The sequence below is a fragment of the Equus asinus genome, chromosome 7 (assembly GCF_041296235.1).
Source record: "Equus asinus isolate D_3611 breed Donkey chromosome 7, EquAss-T2T_v2, whole genome shotgun sequence".
In the NCBI taxonomy this organism is placed as follows: Eukaryota; Metazoa; Chordata; class Mammalia; order Perissodactyla; family Equidae; genus Equus; species Equus asinus.
The window spans coordinates 75,056,248-75,077,875 of record NC_091796.1 but is presented as its reverse complement, the minus strand read 5'-3'; the positions used below and the strand labels follow the sequence as shown (position 1 = coordinate 75,077,875).

The 21,628-nt window shown below is 36.1% G+C and overlaps 1 protein-coding gene across 5 annotated transcripts in view; it reads right to left on the bottom strand.

Moving 5' to 3' along the window:
- FUT8 (fucosyltransferase 8) overlaps nucleotides 1-21,628 on the bottom strand; it is a 277,816-nt gene that overhangs the window by 69,530 nt on the left and 186,658 nt on the right. For all 5 annotated transcript variants that reach the window (XM_044773774.2, XM_044773775.2, XM_014862624.3 and 2 more), the window contains 3 exons: nucleotides 21,303-21,418; nucleotides 21,024-21,186; nucleotides 6,704-6,818 (listed from right to left, as the gene is read on the bottom strand). In XM_044773774.2, coding sequence (XP_044629709.1) covers nucleotides 6,704-6,818; nucleotides 21,024-21,186; nucleotides 21,303-21,418 — 394 coding nt within the window. The remainder of the gene's footprint in view (nucleotides 1-6,703; nucleotides 6,819-21,023; nucleotides 21,187-21,302; nucleotides 21,419-21,628) is intronic.

Here is a 21,628-nt window from a genome sequence, read left to right as displayed (position 1 = left end):
CCAGGGGGATTTGGGGAGATAAAGCATAGGAAAAAAAAGAAGAAAAATAAATAAATAGCACATTAAAATGCGTTTGCCAATCAGAGCAATTTGATCAATGACTGGTTATTTGATAATATTAAAGAACGATTCTTACTATGCTTAGGTGTGATAACAGTATGTAGTTATGTTTTGGAAAAGTATCTTTATCTTTTAGAAATTCATTCTGAAATATTTACAAATGAAATGATAAAATGTCTGGGATTTGCTTCAAAATGATCCTGGGGATGATAGAAGTGGTGGCAGTATAGATGAAACAAAACTGACCATGAATTGATAATTGCTAAAGCTGGGGAAGGGGTACCTAGTGGGTCACTAGTCTCACACTTTTATATATGTTGAAGTTTTCCATAAAAAGAGCTTTAGAGAAAGGAGTGATAAAGGAGCCTCTAGGAAAAATTAGTCTACTAGAGATAACCGGTAAAAACATCCAAATAATGAGTGAGAAATATAAATATCAAAACAAAGAATTATAGGAATAAAACAAATTGTGTGTGTTTTTTTGAGGATAATTTATTTAGAGACGCTCTGAGAATGTTACTAGACTTTAAGCTTCCTGAGGTCAGACATCATACCATGTCCATTTGGGTCACCACTACATCTCCAGCAATGTACCTTACGGCTAAGACATCCACGACATCCAAATACTTGTTGAATAAATGAACAAACTATCCAGCTAGACCTATGCTCCCACATGCAAGGGCTCTGTAAAATCTATAAGAATTCAAGATAATGTACTTTTAATAATGCTTAGAAAATTAACTTTAATAAATTTTCTTTTTTTACTTCCTTTCACCACCTTTGTCCTTACTTAACTTCTAGTAGAGCAGTCCCCTCTTTCATTTGCCACCATATCCCCTTACTACTTCATGTTCTTTCTTCATCGAATCTATTTATATTTTTGATCTAGGGAAAAATATTCTCTTTCTCAATATAGTCTTAGGTCTTAATCCTGAGAAATTGTCCACTTTTCCCTGTTTGATCTCATCTCAAGCTTATAATTTCTTTCAAACAGGGAAAAGTCCTGAAAGTTTCTCCCTAACTCCAACTGTTTTAAATATTTAATAAATATTTTAATACACTTAAGCTAATGAATGACTTTTCCTAATGAGCTAGAGTTATTATCACCTCTGGCTTTATTTTGGTTCTCATCCCTGTTGGGCAGAAACACAACTGCTGTCTGAATCACTGGGTAGGACACACTGCACAACTCTGAGAACACCTCATGACTGGTTGATCTCATGGTCAGTACACTAATAGACAAATGAAGTTTATAGTTATATTCTGGTCTTAAATCTGTTTTAAAGAATTTCCTCTGTGCAAGAAAAACGGGGTCAGACACATCCTGTCTTGGAGTAGAGGGTTGCTCCACAATCTGAAATAATGCATTCCTAGTGTGACCTGGCCGCTTTCCATTTCAAAGACCATCCACAGTCACTGTAATCCATACAGGACAATAGAAAGCTGCTATTTCTCTAACCAGTCTGTTATTTTTGAATGGAAAAAAAAAATCTCTGTCTTCATTTAAAAAGTAAAATAGTTGTTCTCCATTTTCACATCTTTCAGTTTTCTCTCTCAAAAAAAGTAAAATTATTACAATTTCCAGTAAAAGTCCTATTTAAAACATAAAGAAACAAAACATAGCCCCCAAGGCAAACAAAAAATATCTTTTTCTATTGCTACTTTTTGTATATTTTATTTAGATTCCACTCGAAACGGGTTCGATTTTGCTCAAAATGTCAACTTTGGAGCTAGGCAGAAAAAAACAATCATCCTGTACCAGAAGACAGATAATTTCAAGTTTAACTAGGAAACACCTTTCACCAAAAGCTATATGCTCTAACTAGCAGCTCTCTCCACCATAGTTACTTATCAACCTCCAACCGTTCCAAACAAGTTAAGAAACTAAGGTATTGTGATCTCCATCATTGTATTTGTTTAATATGAGCTGATCAGAATTTAATATGAGTTGATTACAAACTACAAAGTAAATCCTAATAACCATAATGAAAAGAGAACCTCTTCCATGGCATCCAGAAGTCTAGGAAAATGACTTATATTATGGTTAAAACGTGGACTCATAATAAAAAATATCAGCAAAGCGCAATTTTTAAAAGGAGGCAGAAGTAGGTATCTGAAACTAGAGAAATATAAACAACAGCACGTTCTCAACTTGTTATGACATATAGAACAAGAGTAAAGACCAGCACAAAATGGTATTTGAAACAACCCAACATTAGACATTCACTTAACAGATGAAGAACTTTTTAGATAAACATATAAAAGATTAGGATCTTAAGAGAAATACTTGGTCCATTCTATTTGAGCCTAATAGCATACCTGGGGGTGTCCTCAATCAAATTTTTATAATCTTTTAGTCAGTTTAGTCTTTTTATACCATGCCATAGAGGCTTCAGCTCCAAAGAGAAAATACATTTAATTAAGACAACCATGGAACTTTGTCCCACTGAAGTCTAACTGCCCTAAAAACCTTTTTATTTTCCAGTATCTTTTGTGAAATTGTTTTTCCCAAGTAAAACCAAGGTATAAGATAAATGAACAGAAATCTAAAATTGTAACCAAACTTAACCGACCTATATGACTTGAAGTCAATCACGTGAGAGAATGATATTTGCTCAATTCAAAGGATTGGAGAATTGCAGAAAGGCAGGCTTAGATTTAAAACAAAACCTATAGGGTTGACCTGGTGGTGCAGCGGTTAAGTGCACACGTTCCGCTTTGGCGACCCAGGGTTCGTTCGCTTGCTGGTTCGGATCCCAGGTGTAAACACGGCACCGCTTGGCAAGCCATGCTGTGGTAGGTGTTCCACATATAAAGTAAAGGAAGATGGGCATGGATGTTAGCTCAGGGCCAGTCTTCCTCAGCAAAAAGAGGAGGATTGGCAGCAGATGTTAGCTCAGGGCTAATCTTCCTCAAAAATAAAGTAAAATAAAAAAATAAAAATAAATAAATTTAAAAATTTAAAAAAATTAAAAGTGAGACAAAAAAATTAAAAAATAAAATGAAACCTATTATGGATTAAGACAGGTGCTTAATATAGGTTGTTTTCTTTGCACTAGGTCTTGCATTATACCTTAAACAAATCAGGGTTTTTAAAAAAATGCTTATTGGTGATAGAACTAATAATAAATTTCACCACTATGAGTAAAAATCTACTAAAACTGAAAATGGTTTCAATAAACCAAATCAATCATTGGAAGTAAATTATAAAATTATCTGAATTATTCACCAGGACTACAATAAGGTATTTAAATGATTAAAATCTCCCGAATAGATTTAAAATATTAAAAATACATGCTTTGGGGCTGGCTCAGTGGTATAGCGGTAAAGTTTGCCTGTTCCGCCTTGGTGGCCCAGGTTTTGTAGGTTCAGATCCTGGGTGCAGACCTACACACTGCTCATCAAACTATCCTTTGGCAGCGTCCTACATATAAAATAGAGGCAGATTGGCACAGATGTTAGCTCAGCAACAATTTTCCTCAAGCAAAAAGAGGAAGATTGGCAACAGATGTTAGCTCAGAGCCAATCCTCCTCACAAAAAAAAAGAAAAAGAAAATGCTTTTATTCTACCTTTTCCCAATTATTTCCTACCTAGATACAAATTATTATCGTCCTTTATATAAGTGTTGGCTAAGAGATAAACAAGGAGAGCCTTCTAAAATCTCCACTAATGTTATATGAACTGCATATTTTTATTCTGAGTACAGATATCAAAGGTCAAAGATTTTTTTCTTTATCCTTCTTTTTAGCTTTATTTCCTAGCATATTACTCATTTCCTAAGCCCTGTTGAAGTTTTTCAGAATCTAAGTTGCTTAAATAGCCTTTTTTAAAGTAATATTTCTATTTACTTTTTTAAAGTAATATTTCATTTAAAGCTATCATTATGGGAACACTAATAGATGTGAATACCAAGAAAAGTTATAACAGGAAAAAAATGTAATCACTTTAAAAAATCTGTATAAATAGGTCAACTCTTCTGATTCAATTCTCTAATCCATTTAGTTAAACCAGTGACAAATCATTCTTTTTAAAGTAGCTTTAGTGCTTAAAAACACACTGGGAATAAAAATTCCAGTCAGAGAAAGCATTCCTTACAAATATCCATGTTTAATTCTGCTGGAAAGGGAGAAAGGACTCTTATTCACCTCTATCTAGGGAAGATGAAGAGTGAGTGAGTGGCATCTTTAACTTCTAACAAAAAATATGTTAAAAATAAAGTCCCTAACTTCAAAGAACTTTTAGACTAGATGGAAAAAATGATCATGAATACATTAGATAATTAAAGAAATATATATTTTTTAAATTTTTTCCTACTGAGATTTTCCCCATCTCCTTGAATTTTAAAAATCACTTTTTCTTTTTCAACGAAAAAAAAAAGAAAAGCATGAAAGTAAAAATTTGTTAAATAGTAATATTTGAAACTGAAGTTAAGGTCCAAGTGAAACACTGTTTTGCTATGGTCTGAAAGATTTAAAAAGCCAATGTAGTTTTAAATCATCAGCATGATTTACAAGTGAAATTCTCTAACACAGAACCACAGAAATCAGCACATAGGGGACCGAATTTGCACTACGGTGAAAGTACTTGGCCACTTAAAAGCCAAGAGGAAAAAAGAAACTAAAGCAGGGGACAGGTACTTGTAAGAGTGTGGGGAGCTGAACTACGACCAACTCATAGTTTAAATATAACTTTTGTTGCGTGAAAATTTAATGAATCTGTGGAAATGGAAGAAACTCAGAAACCATAGTTATTTCCATTTTAAATGAGGACGATAGTTCTGCACCACCAGCTGTTTATAGTTCATTGAACGAGGTTCTAGTTGATAGGAGATAATTACCTCTTCCCTACAGGAGGCAAGTGTTTCTCATTCTGCCGACAGCTCTGATGAATGGCCATGGGAGTGAGACCAAGACAGCATGCCAAGAGCAGTTGGGGTTTTAATTATCTCTTTAAATACTTGATTTTCTATTTTTTCCTATTTAAGTGTAGGAAATTGTGCACCTTAAAATATACGGAATCAACTCATTGGCTATTATTTTGCTTTTATAAGACACATCAACCTTAAAAGGAAAGCAGAGTGATTGTACAGAAACTATACGACCAATAGTATTAGAAAAGGAGGGACATGGTCATTTCAACTTGAAGCATTTTGAGGGTTGAAGAATTCTACTTCCGAATTCACTGTTTCCCTCTGAAGACTAGCCTATCTTCAAGTTCCTTGTCAGTTAATGATGCCCCCATTACCCCAGCTGTTTCAGCCGTTTCACCTACTTGGAAAGGCAGATCAATTCTATCTTCCCAATCTCTCAAATTTGTCTCTTCACTTCCAATGCTAACTGCCACGGACCTCAGTATTTAGAACTTGCAGTGTGGTCCCCTATCCTAAATGTTCTCCTTGCTTCTAGCCTTTTCCAATACTAATCCAGTTCAACTAAAATACTACTTTCAGATTACTATCACTAAAGCGCCACTCTCATCATGCCACTCACGCGTAAAAGCCTTTCAAAAGCAGGTTGTGACTCCAAAACAGAAAAAATTTGCTTATGCGGTATTAAGCAAAAAGACAAAATTCAAAAGTAAATCAGGGGCCGGCCCTGTGGCCAAGTGGCTAAGTTTGTGCACTCCGCTTCGGCTGCCAAGGGTTTTGCTGTTTTGGATCCTGGGCGCGGACACGGCATTGCTCATTAGGCCATGCTGAGGCGGCATCCCACACGCCACAACTAGAAGGACCCACAACTAAAATATATACAACTGTACTGGGGGACTTTGGGGAGAAAAAGGAAAAATAAAATCTTTAAAAAAAAGAGTAAATCAATTCTATCCTTACAAATATGTACAGTTGAGTACATGTATTAATAAGAACTAGAAGAGAACACAAAAAAAATGAAGAAAACAAATTTAAAAGGTCCCAGGACTTGGGGTTTACCCTTGATTTTTATTGCCTATTTGTTGTTATAATGTTGTTTATGCAATAAAGAAAATCTTTCCACAACCACTTAGTGCTTATGCACCATAACGCACGCAGGGCCTCTGCAATCTGGCTCCCAAACCTACCTTTTCCAGCTTATTTTCCATCCCTTCTTTTCAAACAACCCAAAACTCCAGACAAACTAAAATATACCATTTCTCAGTGGGTTCCTGTACTGCTCTTTTCCAGCTATGGACCATGCTCACATCCTATGCTCCAGCTGGTATGCTCTTCTCCTTCATTTCTGGGTGTCTAAATCCTACGTAATTAGCCTTTACAGCTCAGTTCAAATAATACTTTTCCACAAAGCTATCCTTGACATCATATTGCTCCCACAAGCGTTTCATCTGTAGCTGTCGTATAAAATGTAGCACTTTCTGTTTTGCATTGTAGAGTGTGTGTGCGTGTGTGTGGATGGGCGTGTGTGTGTGTGTGCACATGTTGGTGTGTAAGAAGTAGCCCCCTTTAGGGCAGGGACCTTGTTTTAGCCATCTCTGTATTCCACTCAAGGCAAACAGTGTCTTTCTGAATAAATATGTAAAATGAGTGAGTAAAATACTTTCAAAAAGCAAAGGCTAGGAAGACTAAAAAACAACAGCAAATCTTACTTTTAGTTTTATTAAGATTTTCCTTCTTTTTTCGCTCGAGTTTCTCTCTTAATCTAACCTTCTTACCTGAAGATACGTTATTCTCCGCTGAACCAGCTCTGTCAGATCTTTGGCCTCTTTTTCCCGCCAGTCACCTGCTCCATCTGTTTGACTGAGGTAGTATAGATCTGTCATTACAGACCTGTAAAAGCAAACAACATTGGCCATCTAACTTATTTGTACTTCATCAGAGGATTACACAAAGGCCTAAGAGAAGAGTCAAATTCTTCATAAAGATTGATGCTCACACTGATGCTGGTACTCATCCTTTATTTTCTATCAAGCCTATGGAATTCAATGATTAGTTTCTAACATCCAAGACTCATTCCTATAGGAAATTTCTACTGTTGAGAAAACATACTTTTTTTTTTTTTTTATGAGGTCAGTCAGCTGTACTTACCTCCCAAGACAAAGCACTACAGAGATCAGGTGGAAGTGGATACCCACAGCAAAGAAATAGGTAGATTAACATAAGAGAGAAATAAGTTGGTGCCAGTATTTGAATACTATGCCTTTTTATTCTCTCTACTGTCATTTCCTGTCCCCTCTTAAATTTTCTCTTCATACTTAAACACTCTGAGTGGTTAGAAAAAAATCAGAGGAAAATTTTGATACAACTCTTAAACAATGGTCTAAACCAAGGTCAGCAAACTTTTTTCCATAAAGGGCCAGACAGTAAATATTTTAGGCTTTGTGGGCCTCTGTTGCTTTTGTAGCAGGGAAGCTGCCATAGACAATATGTAAATGAATGGGTGTACCTGTGTTCCAATAAAACTTTATTCACAAAAACAGGCTACAGGACAAATTTGGCCCTTGGGCTATAATGTGACAATTCTTGGTCTAAACTAATAAAATCATTGTTAAGATACTTTCCCACTCTGTGTAGCATCAGTAATTTCAATTATAATTTGCTAGATTTCCTGCAAAATAAACTAAAATATCCAGTAAACCAGGAAGAGAAACTTCAGAGCTGGTGCAGATGGTTTTATTTATATTGCACTAAATAAAAGTTATGACTTGCATTTACCAATAAAGAAAAGTAAAAAGCAAAACTCTTTTCTTTCTCTACACCCCGCCCCTCAATCTATCAGCAAAGATTTAGCCAATTTCTGACCACATATCACTACTGGCATTGCTACCAACTGAGCCACCAATTTTTCTCACCTGAATTATTACAGTAGCTTCTGAACAGGTCTCCCTGCTTCCATCCTTGCCTACCTCTCCAGCCTATTCTCCTTATAGCAACTAGATCCTACTAAAACATCAAACAATGTTATTTCTTTGCTCTTAACATTGAATCGGTTCTCTTCATTTCACACAAACTCCAGTTATTACTTTGACCTACAAGGCCCCAGACAACATGGCCCTCCATTACCTTTTTGATCTCATCTCCTACTATTGTCCTCCTCACTTATTCTACTTCAGTGCCACAGTCTTGTTACTAACCCCTGAACATGCCAGGCATGTTCCTACTTCAGGGCCTTTGCATATGCTCTTCCCTCCCCTAGAATGCTCATTTCCCAGATACACATCTGCATGATTCACCCAAACGTCCTTCAAATCTTTGCTCATATGTCACCTTCTCCATAAGGCTTTCTCACAGACTATCTCACTTAAAATCTCAACATCCAATCACTATCACCATCTCTTGGTTTTCTCTCTCCTCTTTCCGCTTTATTTTTCCCCAAGCAATTATCATCTTCTAATATACACCATTAACTTCTTTATTTCATTATCTTTCTCCCCCTACTAGAATTTAAGCTCCATGAGAGCAGGGTTTGTTTGTTTAATTCTTTGTTTTGTTTTTTAAATCAGCATTTATAACAGTGCTCATCACATAGAAAATTTTCACCTAATATCTTTGAATAGATAAATGCATGAAAAAGCAAAAGAAAAATCTTCAAAAATTTTAGATGAGATAATGTTGATAATTTTTATCTTTTACAAATCCAAGTTTGCAGTAGAGAGGTTTGGAGAATAATCCTTAGCTAGTTATAGCTCTAGCTTCACCCATTCTCTACGCTTAGTCTTAACTCGTCTATTCAAGGAATGCTTATAAGGATGTATTATTTGCTTGTGAAAATTATAAAGTTAGAAATTTATTTGTCAGAAAAGTATATATATAAATAAAATATATCATACATACACTTCTAGAAACCACCTACAATGACGGTATTAACTAAAAACATAAAGCATTTAGCTGGAGGTTCAAAAAGTACTTAGAGAAAATTGATCTGCGCTATTAAATAAGAAGAACAACAACAGGTGTTGAGCTCTTGCTCTGGGCCAGACACCTATTTTAGGTGCTTTACATTATTTCATTTAATCCTCACAACTACCTTGTAAGATAAGGAATGGGAGGCACTTAGAGGTAAAATAATTTGCTCAAAGTCACAAAGTTCAGAATGCAGAGCGGGAATTCAAACCCAAGCAGCATGATTCTAAAGCTCAGGCATTTACCTACTGCACTAACAAATATCAAAGTAAGGGTTCCAGAGAACAAACATGTGAACTCTGTTCAATGTAAGTACGCAAAATCAGAAAGTCTGAATCAGAGGAGAAAGAGCTTCTGGAGGTGGACAAACCTATTTCCCCGTTTTGGCTCTACCTCTTACCAGCTTTGTGTCCTGGGAAAGTTATTTTGACAACTCCGAGACTTAGTTACTTCATTTTAAAATAAGTATTACAATACTTTCCATACAGTTTTTTTTTTAAGGATTAGTGATAACACATACAAAGTAGTAATTTATAGACTGGATATTTGTGTCTCCCTCAAAACGCACATATTGAAACCTAATGCCCAAAGTGATGGTATTAAAAGGCGGGGCCTTTGGGAGGTACTTAAGCCAAGAGCGGAGTCCTTATGAAGGGGATTAGTGCTCTTACAAAAGAGACCCCACAGAACTCCCTAGCCCCTTCCACCTCGTGAGGACAAAATGAGAAGGCACTGTCTATGAACCAGAAAGAGAGCCCTCACCAGACACCAAATTTGCCAGCATCTTGATCTTGGACTTACCAGCCTCCAGCACTGTGAGAAAATAAATTTCCGTTGTTTATAAGCCACCCAGTCTGTGGTATTTTTGTTATAGCAGCCTGAACAGACTGCTAGTTAGAATGCCTCAGAGTTGTTTCAGAGCTTCCACCTTGTGTCTGAAGAGCACCCACTAATAATTCTACAACTAAGAGGAAGGATTCTTCAGGTGAGGGTGACAGTAATGTGTGGTACTGAGGCCAGTCAGAAAAATGATCCAACACCCAGTGCCTTAGCAACCTGAAGAAAGGAACTGATCAGCCTGGACTCATTTAACAGATGATGACGCCAGCCCTCAACAATTGTGATTTGTCTAGGAGCATATGACATAGTCTCAGGTCTCTTTTATTCTTGGTTCTTAACTAGATGCTAAACCATTTAGTAACAAAGCAATGCAGCCCACAGAAAAAGCTAAAGTCTTATTTACTATTATAGAAAACCATTAGAATTACACACAATCAACAGAGAATACCTAAAAGCCCCTTTGAATAAAACAAAACTATTAATAAGATACAAATAAAAATTAAAAATCATAGCCACAGTTTAGAATATTCACCCAACTAAGAGTCGAATAGCTTTACACAATGCTTTAAAACAAAGGATCACCTGTGAAGCATTTAGACATTTGTTTGAAGTGTGAACATTATCCACATGCAGGACACTTTGCAGCTTGACTATTTCTATGTTTACTCTTTTTAAGCAAGGCGAGAATCTAATATGTGATGCTTTATCTATTTTTATATTTATTATTCTCACCTAAGATTCAAAACATTTTCTTTTTATGAAAAAGAGTAACTTTAGTCAGAAAAACCAAACTTATGACTTACTGCCTCCCTAAGAAATTAACTTGCAGCCTTACACAAGACTGAACAAAGGTTCAACTTTTAAGTTTTTTCACAGTACAAAACTTAGGTGTCTACGGACTATTATGTAGCCTACAGTATTCCTTTACAGTTAACTGAGGAAAAAATCGCCACCCATGTGAAATTGTGTGAGCTGATCATGGAAACTCAGGAGACATCTTTAACTATAATGGTGTTATTAGGACCCAGCTGGATGTTTATTTAAATTATTTTCTCAGTTTTATAAGCCTCTCTCCCATCACTCTCATCACACTCATGATTTTCTAAATTTCACAGACTTCAACATATCCAAATGTAGTCATTTGCCTTTTCCTGCCTAACAAATAGGAGTGATCACAAAACTTGTCACAAGCCTCAAGTTTAAACAGCAGTATTGTTTCTGGAGATGTAATACAGTGAGAGAAAAAGCTAGTCAATCAGCAAACGCTTGTTGAAGGAAAAAAGGAAATTCAATATGCTCTGCATGGCTTTACAATAAATTAAACATACACATACTCAAATAGCATTAAATTATAGCCTCAAGCAGGTAAAAACTACATTAGGTCTAATATGGAGGGGGAAATTCTTTGAAATAAAAAAATTGGCATGGTTTATGCTTTCATGTTATAGTAATCAAGCCATTCCTTTACTACGAGGAATGAAAGCTGATCTCTGTATTTTTTAATAAATTAGAAAACATAAAAGTGAATGTTTTTACCCAGTTACATCAGTACTAAGTCTTGGCAATTATTCACATTCATCCCAATCTCTGTCAAGAAAAGTGGAAAATCAAATTTATAAGTAGAGGCCAAATACCAAAAAAAAAAGTACACTAATTTTTTTGTGATAACGCAGTCAGTCACTCTACTCCAATAGTCAGCTAAAATTAAGCTTGCTTTTTAAACATTTTTCTTGGCTTCCCCTTTGGAGACCATGTTACAAAGACAAGCCAAGGAAATTACCTTAAATTCAAAATAGTTCTTTGCTGGTTCAATAATGTTTAGAAGTTACCATCCTGCAAAATTCATCATCTTTTGGACAAAAACATGAGAATAATTAAACAAAGTTTCAGTTGTGGCTCATTATTGAGAAACACGGTAAGTGAAAACCATTCTACAGAAATGCTGGGTTTTCAGTGATTTCACTCCAAAATCAAATCTCCTAGAATTGTCCTAAAGCTGGGAATCTGGCTGTCTTGGTTTTGACTATGAAGATATCAAAAAATCTAGACGGTGGGTGGTGAATCTAAAGGCCGGGTTTGAGCCCAGATCAAAGCCTGGGAAATACACACCCAGGCAAGGTATGAGCAGAACAGTGCTAGTCATTTGAAGGTGGAATACAGAGGCCTAAAGATAACTGGTAGACTAGAACAGAACCTATGACACTGAGAGAAAGCTAGCTATGACAAGCATCAAAACCTCTACTTCCAAAGCAGGGCTACCCGTTTATTTTCTTTGTATTATCTGTTAATTTTCCTATTTTTATATTTTAATATTCACAAAACTCTTTTTAATTGTTCCAGTCTGTCTCAATTATGCCACTGAAGAACCACAAGAAGAATATTTTGTTTATACATGAATCAAAGTGTTAAAGAGAGAAATTCCCCTGAGGGCCAGGACAGAGCAGATGTAATTCAAGCAAGAAAATCCCAAGGTGAAGAAACTAACACTTATTGAAGTAAATGTGACTAAGGGAGGCTATACCACAGAGTCTCATCCATAGGTAAATCTGGATCAAGGGCAAAACAACTTACCTGGGTTTTGTCCAAGGCTGCTTTTACTTTGGTTTCCTCCTGCCTTATTTGGCAGAAACAGGCAGTACAAAGGATAAAAAGGTGACCAGGAGACAGGTCTGAAAAAATGCCTATTCAACTTGAAAACCTAGAGCCTACCAGAATCTACAATGTGTCAGTCACTGTGGAAAGTGTTTTATATATTGTCCCACATTTAATCATCACAATGCTGTGATAGAGGAATTACGTCCCTACATGTAGAAGAGAAAAATAAAGCTCAGAGAAGCTAAGTATTTAGCAATTAAGAGAAAGGATTTTGGAGTCAAACATCTCTGTCACTTACTTGTGTAAGCTAGCTAATTTCTCTAGGCCTGAGTATAACTTTATTTATCAAACAGGAAATAATAACGCTTGCCTCATAGTATTACTATGCTGATGAAGTAAGATAATGAATGGAGAGCCTTTATCACAGTGACTGGCATGTAGGAAATCCTTAGTAAGTGATTATTTCTAATGTCAAAATCATTCTTGAGTTTGGAAATCACACCCAAGGAGATGTAAATTGGGGGCAGGCAAAACAGAATTCGGGCCATAGGTGAGATACTTTTTTACACCTGTATATTCTCCTTCCAATGCAAACTTTATTTTAGGGGAGAATGTTCCCTTACAGAAGATGGAGAATTATAATCTGGCTGAAAGAGATGAAGTGATGAGCAGAATAAGAACAACTTCATATGACAATGTCTCCCTTTGTCCATGGATATTAGGAGGAATGTTCTAGAATCACTTGAAAATAAGCCTGGATTCCTTAGTAGAAAGACAATCACAAAGAAGCATTTTGTCCAAAGGAATTAAACTGGAAAAGAGTGTCTACATTCCAGTTTAATATAAGTCTCAATCAAATCACATCTCAAAGAACTTAAGATCTTCATTCCTTTCTCTCTGTGTGTGTGTGTGTGTGTATGAAATAAACAACATAGTAGATTTGAAGGTTCACAAAATTTAATTTTTTTCAAAAGTGGAAATATCAATTCTTGGACTTTTAAAAGAGAGTCAAGGAGGGTCCACCTTATGAAGAGAGTGAAAAAACAAGCTACTGGGTCACAACAGTTATGACCAGCAATTTTGATTAGATAAATCTATAAGCTACTAACCTATCAATCTTCCCCTAGAACAAGTCGGCTATCACACCCCTCATCTGATTCAAAGTTCTTTCCTTTGTTACATAATCCCCTATACACAGTAGTAAAAAGCCTATCAGCATAATTGGCGATGAGTATCATTCAACATTTGGGAAATACATGTGACCTCAGTCTTAGCAAAGCTGCTTTATATGTTACTGATGATAATAACTGCTTGCAGACCAAGCAGGGGCGATGAGATTGCTGCTTTACCAGATTGCTTCTCAATAGTTTCAGTCAACTTAACTGAGAAATAGCTCACGAGCTCTGTGGCTGGTAGTTCTGCTTTTTAATTTTTGAGGAATCTCTATATTGTTTTCCACAGGGACTGTGCCGACTTACATTCCCACCAGCAGTGTATGAGGGGAACACTCCCTTTTCTCCACATCCTCTCTAACACTTATTTCTTGTCTTTTTAATAATAGCCATTCTGATGGGCATGAGGTGCTATCTCATTGTGGTTTGCATTTGAATTTCCCTAATAATTAGTGAGGCTGAACATCTTTTCATGTGCCTGTTAGCCATCTGTATATCTTCTTTGGAAAACAGAGGATCTTTCTGTTCAGATCCTCTGCCATTTTTCAACCGGGTTGTATGTTTTTCTGTTGTTGAGTTGCATGAGTTCTGTATATATTTTGGATTTTAACCCCTCATTGGATATACAACTTGCAAATATCTTCTCCCAATCGGTAGATAAACAAACAAACAAACACAGAGATACAGGGAACAGACTGGTGGTTACCAGAGGGGAAGGGAAGTAGGGGAAGGGTAAAAGAGGTAAAGGGGCACATTTGTATGGTGACGAATGGCAACTAGACATTTGGTAGGGAACAGATCTAGTCTATACAGAAGTCAAAATATAACGATGTACACTTGAAATTTATATAATGTCATAAACCAATGTTATCTCAATAAATAAAGAATCAGAAAGCAGCAGCTCCAGTAACTACTTCATAAACTGGTGACTGGCAACAAAAAGATGACAATACGAATCAAAGCAACAGTCATTAAGTTAAACATGTCTCTGGGCAACCTCAAAGGATGATAAGACAAAACTTTCCATGATATCCTCAGAGGTGGAGGGACAAAGCTATACGGCCATCAATCCAAGCGCTGAACCCATATTACGACTTAAATAATGAAACACACAATGACAAAAATAATCCTCTAAATTGCTGATTTCCCTCTAGGTGTTTCAGAGACAAGCCAGAGTCAATTCATGATCAACGATATCAAAAGAAGCAGGTAAATCTGATTGTATTACTATGAAGTATGGTCATACGTAATCAGTAGAATGAAACCATCAATTGAAAATCTAGTGATACTAACACTTGAGATCAATATAGCAGGTAACAGTAATATGCTACACTATATTTATTTATTATACCATCAACCCCTCTAAATTCTTAAAAACCCTCTGAAAGCCACAGAACTTTTTACGCTAGTTCTAACTAATTAATTAATTAATTAGAACTAATTAATGCTAGTTGGTCAGCCAACTGTGGTAACAGGCAGGGATTAGGCTCTACTAGTTCCTAGCTCCCAAGTAATAGGCTAACCAGGTAAATGGGGTTTTGCTAAAAATCTCAGGTGAGCTGCATCTGATTCGAACACATGATATTTGGCTCCAGACTGCAATAACAACTGGTATTTTGAGTAATGAACAATGGGAGCCACATTCCAGAACAGACACACTGTCTCCTCAATACAAGGAACAGCATCAGTGGGGAGAAAAGGAAAAGAGTCTTCCCTCACAGCTTACTGACGAGGTCCCACTAACTTAGGGAGAAATACCATTTTTTCCAGGAAACAGAGATAATCTCTATCAGTGGTGAACTCATAAAGAGAACCAGGGATTCTGTAGAGCCTTAGTTCTCAAAGACCAGCAACTTCAGTATCACTTAGGAACTTATCAGAAATGCAGATTTTCAGGCACCACTCCAGACCGCCTGAATCAGAAACTCTAGAGATTGGATTTAGCAATCCATGTTTTAAGAAGCCCTCCAGGGGCCGGCCCAGTGATGTAGTGGTTAAGTTCGCACACACTGCTTCAGCAGCCCCCAGTTCCCAGGTTCGGATCCTGAGCGCAGACCCACACACTGCTCATCAAGCGGTGTCCCACATACTAAACAGAGGAAGATCAGCAACAGATGTTAGCTCAGGGACAATCCTCCTCACCAAAAAAAACCTCCAGGTGATCCTCCAGGTGATCTTGATGCCTTGTTGAAGTTTGAAAAACAATGCAGTAATAACAATGATGCCAGCACTCGTTGTCCAGTAGTTAAGATTCGGGGCTCTCAGCACTGCAGCCTGGGTTCATTTTCTGGTCACACTGTGGTGACTGGGTGTTGCTGTGATGCTGCAAGCTTTGCAACCAGTATTTAAAATATCAGGGAGTCACCCAGGGTGGATGGTGGACAGGTTCCAGCAGAGCTTCCAGACTAAGACATACAAGAAAGAAGGACCTAGCCATCCACTTTTGAAAAAATTGGCCACGAAAACGCAGCAGAGCGTTGTCTGATGTAGCGCTGGACAACAAGAGGACAGTGCAAAAAGACTGGGCAGGGCTCTGCTCTGCTGTACACAGGCTCACTAGGAATCAGCGACCTTTACGTTGACTCAACGGCACTAACGAAATAACAACACATAAAAATTCTTAACCATTAAACAGAGCGCTTTTGCCTTCCCCACTGACTTTCTAATTTACCTATGTGTTGGGAAGAGACTGTTTTGTAAGACACGCCTCTATCAGATGGTAAGTACTGCATTTCAAATTGCTTCATACGTCTATGACCATGAGACTCTATTAGTTAAAATATTTGGAAATTTAAGTTTTTCTACTTAAGTGACAATTAAGGACATTAGTAATACTTGTGATTTAGTTATCATTTAGTTTTCTTATATTAGGGTTCTAGGAAATTTGTTTAGAAAATAAGGAGTTCTGCTCTTAAAATTGACTTAGTTAAAAATATACATTCCATAATAACAGTGCAATAAACTATTCATGTTGTTCACACAAATAAAGCAAAATCTAATACATGGTGATATATATAAAAAGATTTCTGACTTAGGTACTTTCAGTATGGTCTATTACCTTTTGAAGAATTAAAATGAAAGATGTGCAACTTTACTTATCACATAAAGGTATAAGGCCTAACAGGCAATGAAAGCTGAGTAAGAAAAATGTATAAAAACAAATTAGGATACATTTTTTTTTCAATATTCAACTGAAGTTCCAGTTTTGTTTACAAAGCAAGTAGATGGCTTGACCCCAAGAGTCCTATCAAAGAAAACAATGTTCCATATTCATTTTACTATTTCTTCTCTCCTTTCAAGAACAGTAGCACCATAGAATAAGAAATGAAATCTAAAGTAGTTCTCTGGCTGTTACAACTTTAATGATTTTAAGGTGAGGCAAAGTTTTTTTTTTTTTTAATTTTAACAAATTTAGAGATGCACTTAAAATCTCCCCCATGCACACAATGAAATGTAAACAAATGATTAGATACATTTAGTGAGCAACATTATTTTTTATCATGCACATTCAATTCAAAGAAAGTCCATTCTCCAATTCTCAGCATCAGAATTACATTCCAAATCAGAAACACTATGATACTTTTAGGGCTTCATGTATAACTGTGTTAAGACCACTTTCAGATACAGGTATCACTTAAATCCTCCAGAGTGAATCAAACATGAAGTTAAGGGCACTGAGTATAAAAATACTTCCATGTCCGCTCTCTTCTAGCCCCATGCTGCCTATCAGCAGGACCCCTGAGAATGCTTTAGCTCCGCCCCCCCCATTTCCTCCTCTACACACTCCTTGACTTCTAACAGACACCCTCTCTTTTGCAGAACCCACTGTTAAAAAATTAACTAGAGCTTCCAGTTTTACTCAGGGGTAAATGACTTATCTCCTGTAACTTGCTCTTTACAACTTTTGGGATCTCAATTATTGGAGAATATTTTTACCTCAATTATGTAATTTTCTTTATCTTTCAATGGAATAAGATTCTGTTTTTACAAAAAGGCACAAAGTAGAGTGTGGAACAATCAGCCAAAGAATGCACATATCTGCCTCCCCACCCAATAAAAAAGATAATTTACTGAAACCTAACTAAATAGTGAGTGCTTAGCACTGTGAGGTACAGAAGATGTTGAACTTAAGTGTTCCAGTCATCAGGAGATTACACTTTGTCAGGGAGAAAAGCCAAATTACTACACAAGAAACAATGATCTCCATTTATGAAAGCTATCCTTCTAGCAAAATACAAGTCCTCAGTTACTTTTGACTCCCCCATCTCCCCACATTGAATCAGTCACCAAGTCCTGCAGCTTCTATTTTTCATATTTCTATTTTTCCCTTTTTCTCTATCCCTCCGGCAACTACACAGGTCCAGAAACTCACTGTCATTACTTGGACTTCTACAAAACCCTTCTAATTTCCTGACACCAGGCTTTCCTTCATAGGGCTCTCAGAATGAGCTTTCTACAATGCACCAGGAAGACTTGTATCCCAAATAAAGGAAGAATGTTTATAGTTCAATAATAAGACAAACAATTCCCCCCAAAATTAACCATGTGATCTGAACAGACACTTTATCAAGGATGATATGTGAATGGCAAATAAGGACACTAAAAAGATGCTCAATATCATGAGTAAGGAAATGCAAATTAAAACCATAATGACACACCGCTAATACTCCTATTAGAATGGTGGGGGAAAAATGTAAAAACTGACGAAACCAAGTGTGGTTAAGGATTCAGAGCAACTGGCACTCTTATGTATTGCTGGTGAGAATGCAAAATAGTATCATCATTTAGGAAAACAGTTTGGTAGTATCTTATAAAAGTAAACACACACTCAACATATGGCCCATCAATCCCACTCCTAAATATTAATCCAAAAGAAATGAAAATATTTCCACAAAAATGTGTATGTTAATATTTATAGTGGCTTTATTCATAACCACCAAAAAATGGAAAACAACCCAAATGTTCTTCAATCAGTCGATGGATAAACTAATTGTGGTACATCCATACAATGGAATATTACTTAGCAATAAAAAGGAATGAACTGCCAATACACAAAACAACATGGGTGAACCTCAAAATGTTTATGCCAAGTGAAAGAAACCATGCTCAAAAAGCTACATAGTATATGATTGAATTTACACAAAATTCTGGGAAAGGCAAAATTATGAGGATAAGAAACAGATCGCCGGGGCAAATGGTGTGGGAGATGCTGACTACAAAAGGGCATGAGGAAACTTCTTGCAGCAGTAGCAATGTCCTGTGATCTTGAGAGTGGTGGTAAGCATTTGTCAAAACTCACAGAACCACAGACTAAAATACGAGCAATACAAAACTGTGAGCATTTGTCAAAACTCATAGAACTACAGACTAAAATATGTACATTTTATTGTATATAAATAATGCCATAGCAAAGCTGGTTTAGAAAGGAAAAAAAAAAAAGGATCAATGTGTCCCTCAGAACAAAGTTCTCTGAAGGAAAGAAACCCCTTCTGAAGAAACAAAAGCCCATAAGTTTTTTCCCTATAATTGATGCCATTGTGAACCAAAAAATGATGAGCGATTCATAGGGAAATCTGAACAAGGAAACTGACTCAACCTCCATTTTCTCAGAGAACATAGGCTTTCAGTCTAGAGGCAATCTATACACTATGATTTGGGCAAGTGTAAAAATGAAATGGAGATTTCTGTGTAATGTAAAAATTACCAGAGGCAAACATAAAAGTCTGTTTTGATTTTAATTCCTACACTTAAGGATCTTGAAAATTATCAGTAAGACGGCATACTCTGTATACATGCTAATCCTTTCTGTTTGTACATTCATTACTTTAAAGGCTCTAATGTTTGGCTGTCCTTTGCTCATTATTTGTATCACTGAATTCTAATCTGCTGCCTGGAGTCAAATTACTACCCAGTGAAGCTGTATCCCAAGTTTATTATAATTTCTGCTTAAGACAGCAAAAGAAATTGACTTGGGTACCTTTCCATTTGCATTTTCAGTGAAATATTATTATTTAACATATATTAAAAGGTAGTGTCAAGAATCATAATATATCTAAAATGGAATTCAACTTACAAAAATTTAACACTGATTTACATCAACTTTTCACGGCTTAACTTTTTTCATTTGCACATAGTTTTTCCATTTCTACACATAGCCACAAAACATATGTAAAAATTATACGCACAAAATAATTCTTTAAACAAGTATTTTAATTTAGAAAAGACCTTAACATTAAATTCTCAAGTAATTTAATTAAAATTACTCAAACTTTAACATTAAACTTTCCATCAGAAGTCAATAGCCAAAATTCTCCTTAAAATACCACATAGTCTACCCAAATCAAATCCTCTTCAGATCTGCATTTTCCTATAATACTGAAATAAGCAAAGCACACCAGCACACAGCTCCAATTAACAGAATCTTGGTACCTAGAATCAGCTTTAGGGTAGAGAAGCGTTAAGGATGGAATTAGTCAGCATTTGGTCTAATGGACTAGTATGGCTTGACTGCAAGCTAGGCTAAAAATTTCAAAGGGACTGCTGAACGTGTGGTCTAATAAGTCAGTGCCCCTTGAAATTTATGCCATCTTATTTCTGTAGATTCATTAATGCTAAAATGATTCCAATAAACTGATAGATTCTATTTGTACTTTCACTTAAAATAGCAGAGCAATTTTTCAAAGTCACTACAATGTTGCTGATGATGTTAATGTATATGAATTTCTTGGTTGTGGGATAATTCTCTTCCTCTTCACAGTGGTAGCTTGTGTTAATATAACAATTTTTCTTTTATTGTTCACTAATGAGACAGTAATTGCCATCAGAATCCTACTGGGAATACAGACTTATAAAAATAACAGGCCTAAGGACAAGTTTCACTGTATCTATAATGACTCTCAGATACATTTTGTTCTGCATGAACACATCAGCACCAAGATGTTTTCTTCACTATGGAAGATAAACTGCATATTTTTGGAAATGTGCAGATAGGAGAAACAAATTTAGGCAGATTCCAGGTTCTTCTTTCCAGCAACTAAATGGAAGGGTAATTAACAGGATGCTCCTTTTTAATCAAAAACTTGTTAAACCTTTAATTAGAAACCCTAAAAAGGTGCTATTTTAAAGTTTTTAATATTTGAATTAGAAATACAACGACCAGCTTCAGTATGAGTTCCAATGTACTGTAATGTAAAACTGTACTCTTCACTTCAAATATTGATTGTACATGAAGGAAATGTACAGGAAGATATTTTAACATATTGTGAGCTGACACCACTATCTTCAGAGTTCACTTAGGGTACCAAGATTGCTAGACATACATTTTAAATAATATTTTCGCATCATGTATTTTAGTTGATGAGCCACATTTGGCAATTATTGTCCTTTGAGACCTCAGCTGCTCTCCTGCTCCTAAACATGGTAGATACTTACCATCCAGCAGGGAAATTAACAGAAGTTTCAGTTTCCCATTCTTAGATTATAACCTTTACCAAAGCCCAAATGAAATGTAAAGGAAGAATAGTACCTTTCATGATGTCCCAAATCTGACAGAAATTCATCTGCATGTCTTTGGAGTTCATCTCCTTCTAAATTCTTTAATTTCTTCAATTCACTTTGTAGGAAAAACCAGAGCTCTTTAACTCCATTTTCAATCCTCCTCCTTAGGATTTCATGATCCTTCCCCAGACCTGCAGTCAGAGAACAGAGAGTATTGGCATTTCCAACATTTTGATGAAAGGGAATTTTCAACTATTTGTGCTAATATCAATATACTGAAGAGAAAAAACACTGTATAATCACTTACCATTTCTAGTTTGTTTCTTATAATTTTCAATCTGTTCTTTGGCTTTCACAAGCTGTTCTTCTAAAGCACGAACCCTTCCTGAAGCTGGACCCTGATCAATAGGGCCTTCTGGTATCCTGTAGTTCAGGGAAAAAAAAGTAAACATTTAGCTTATAAAGTATGCAATAAAATACATGCTTACTTTGCTATAACACATTTATTGGTAACTCAAGAAGAAACAGAACCACACAATATATTAGAATTACCAAATGAAATTTTCTCTCCAAAGGTATAAAACACTGGAATGAAACTGAACAAAAGCAGAAAAAAATAATCTAGCTGAGAAA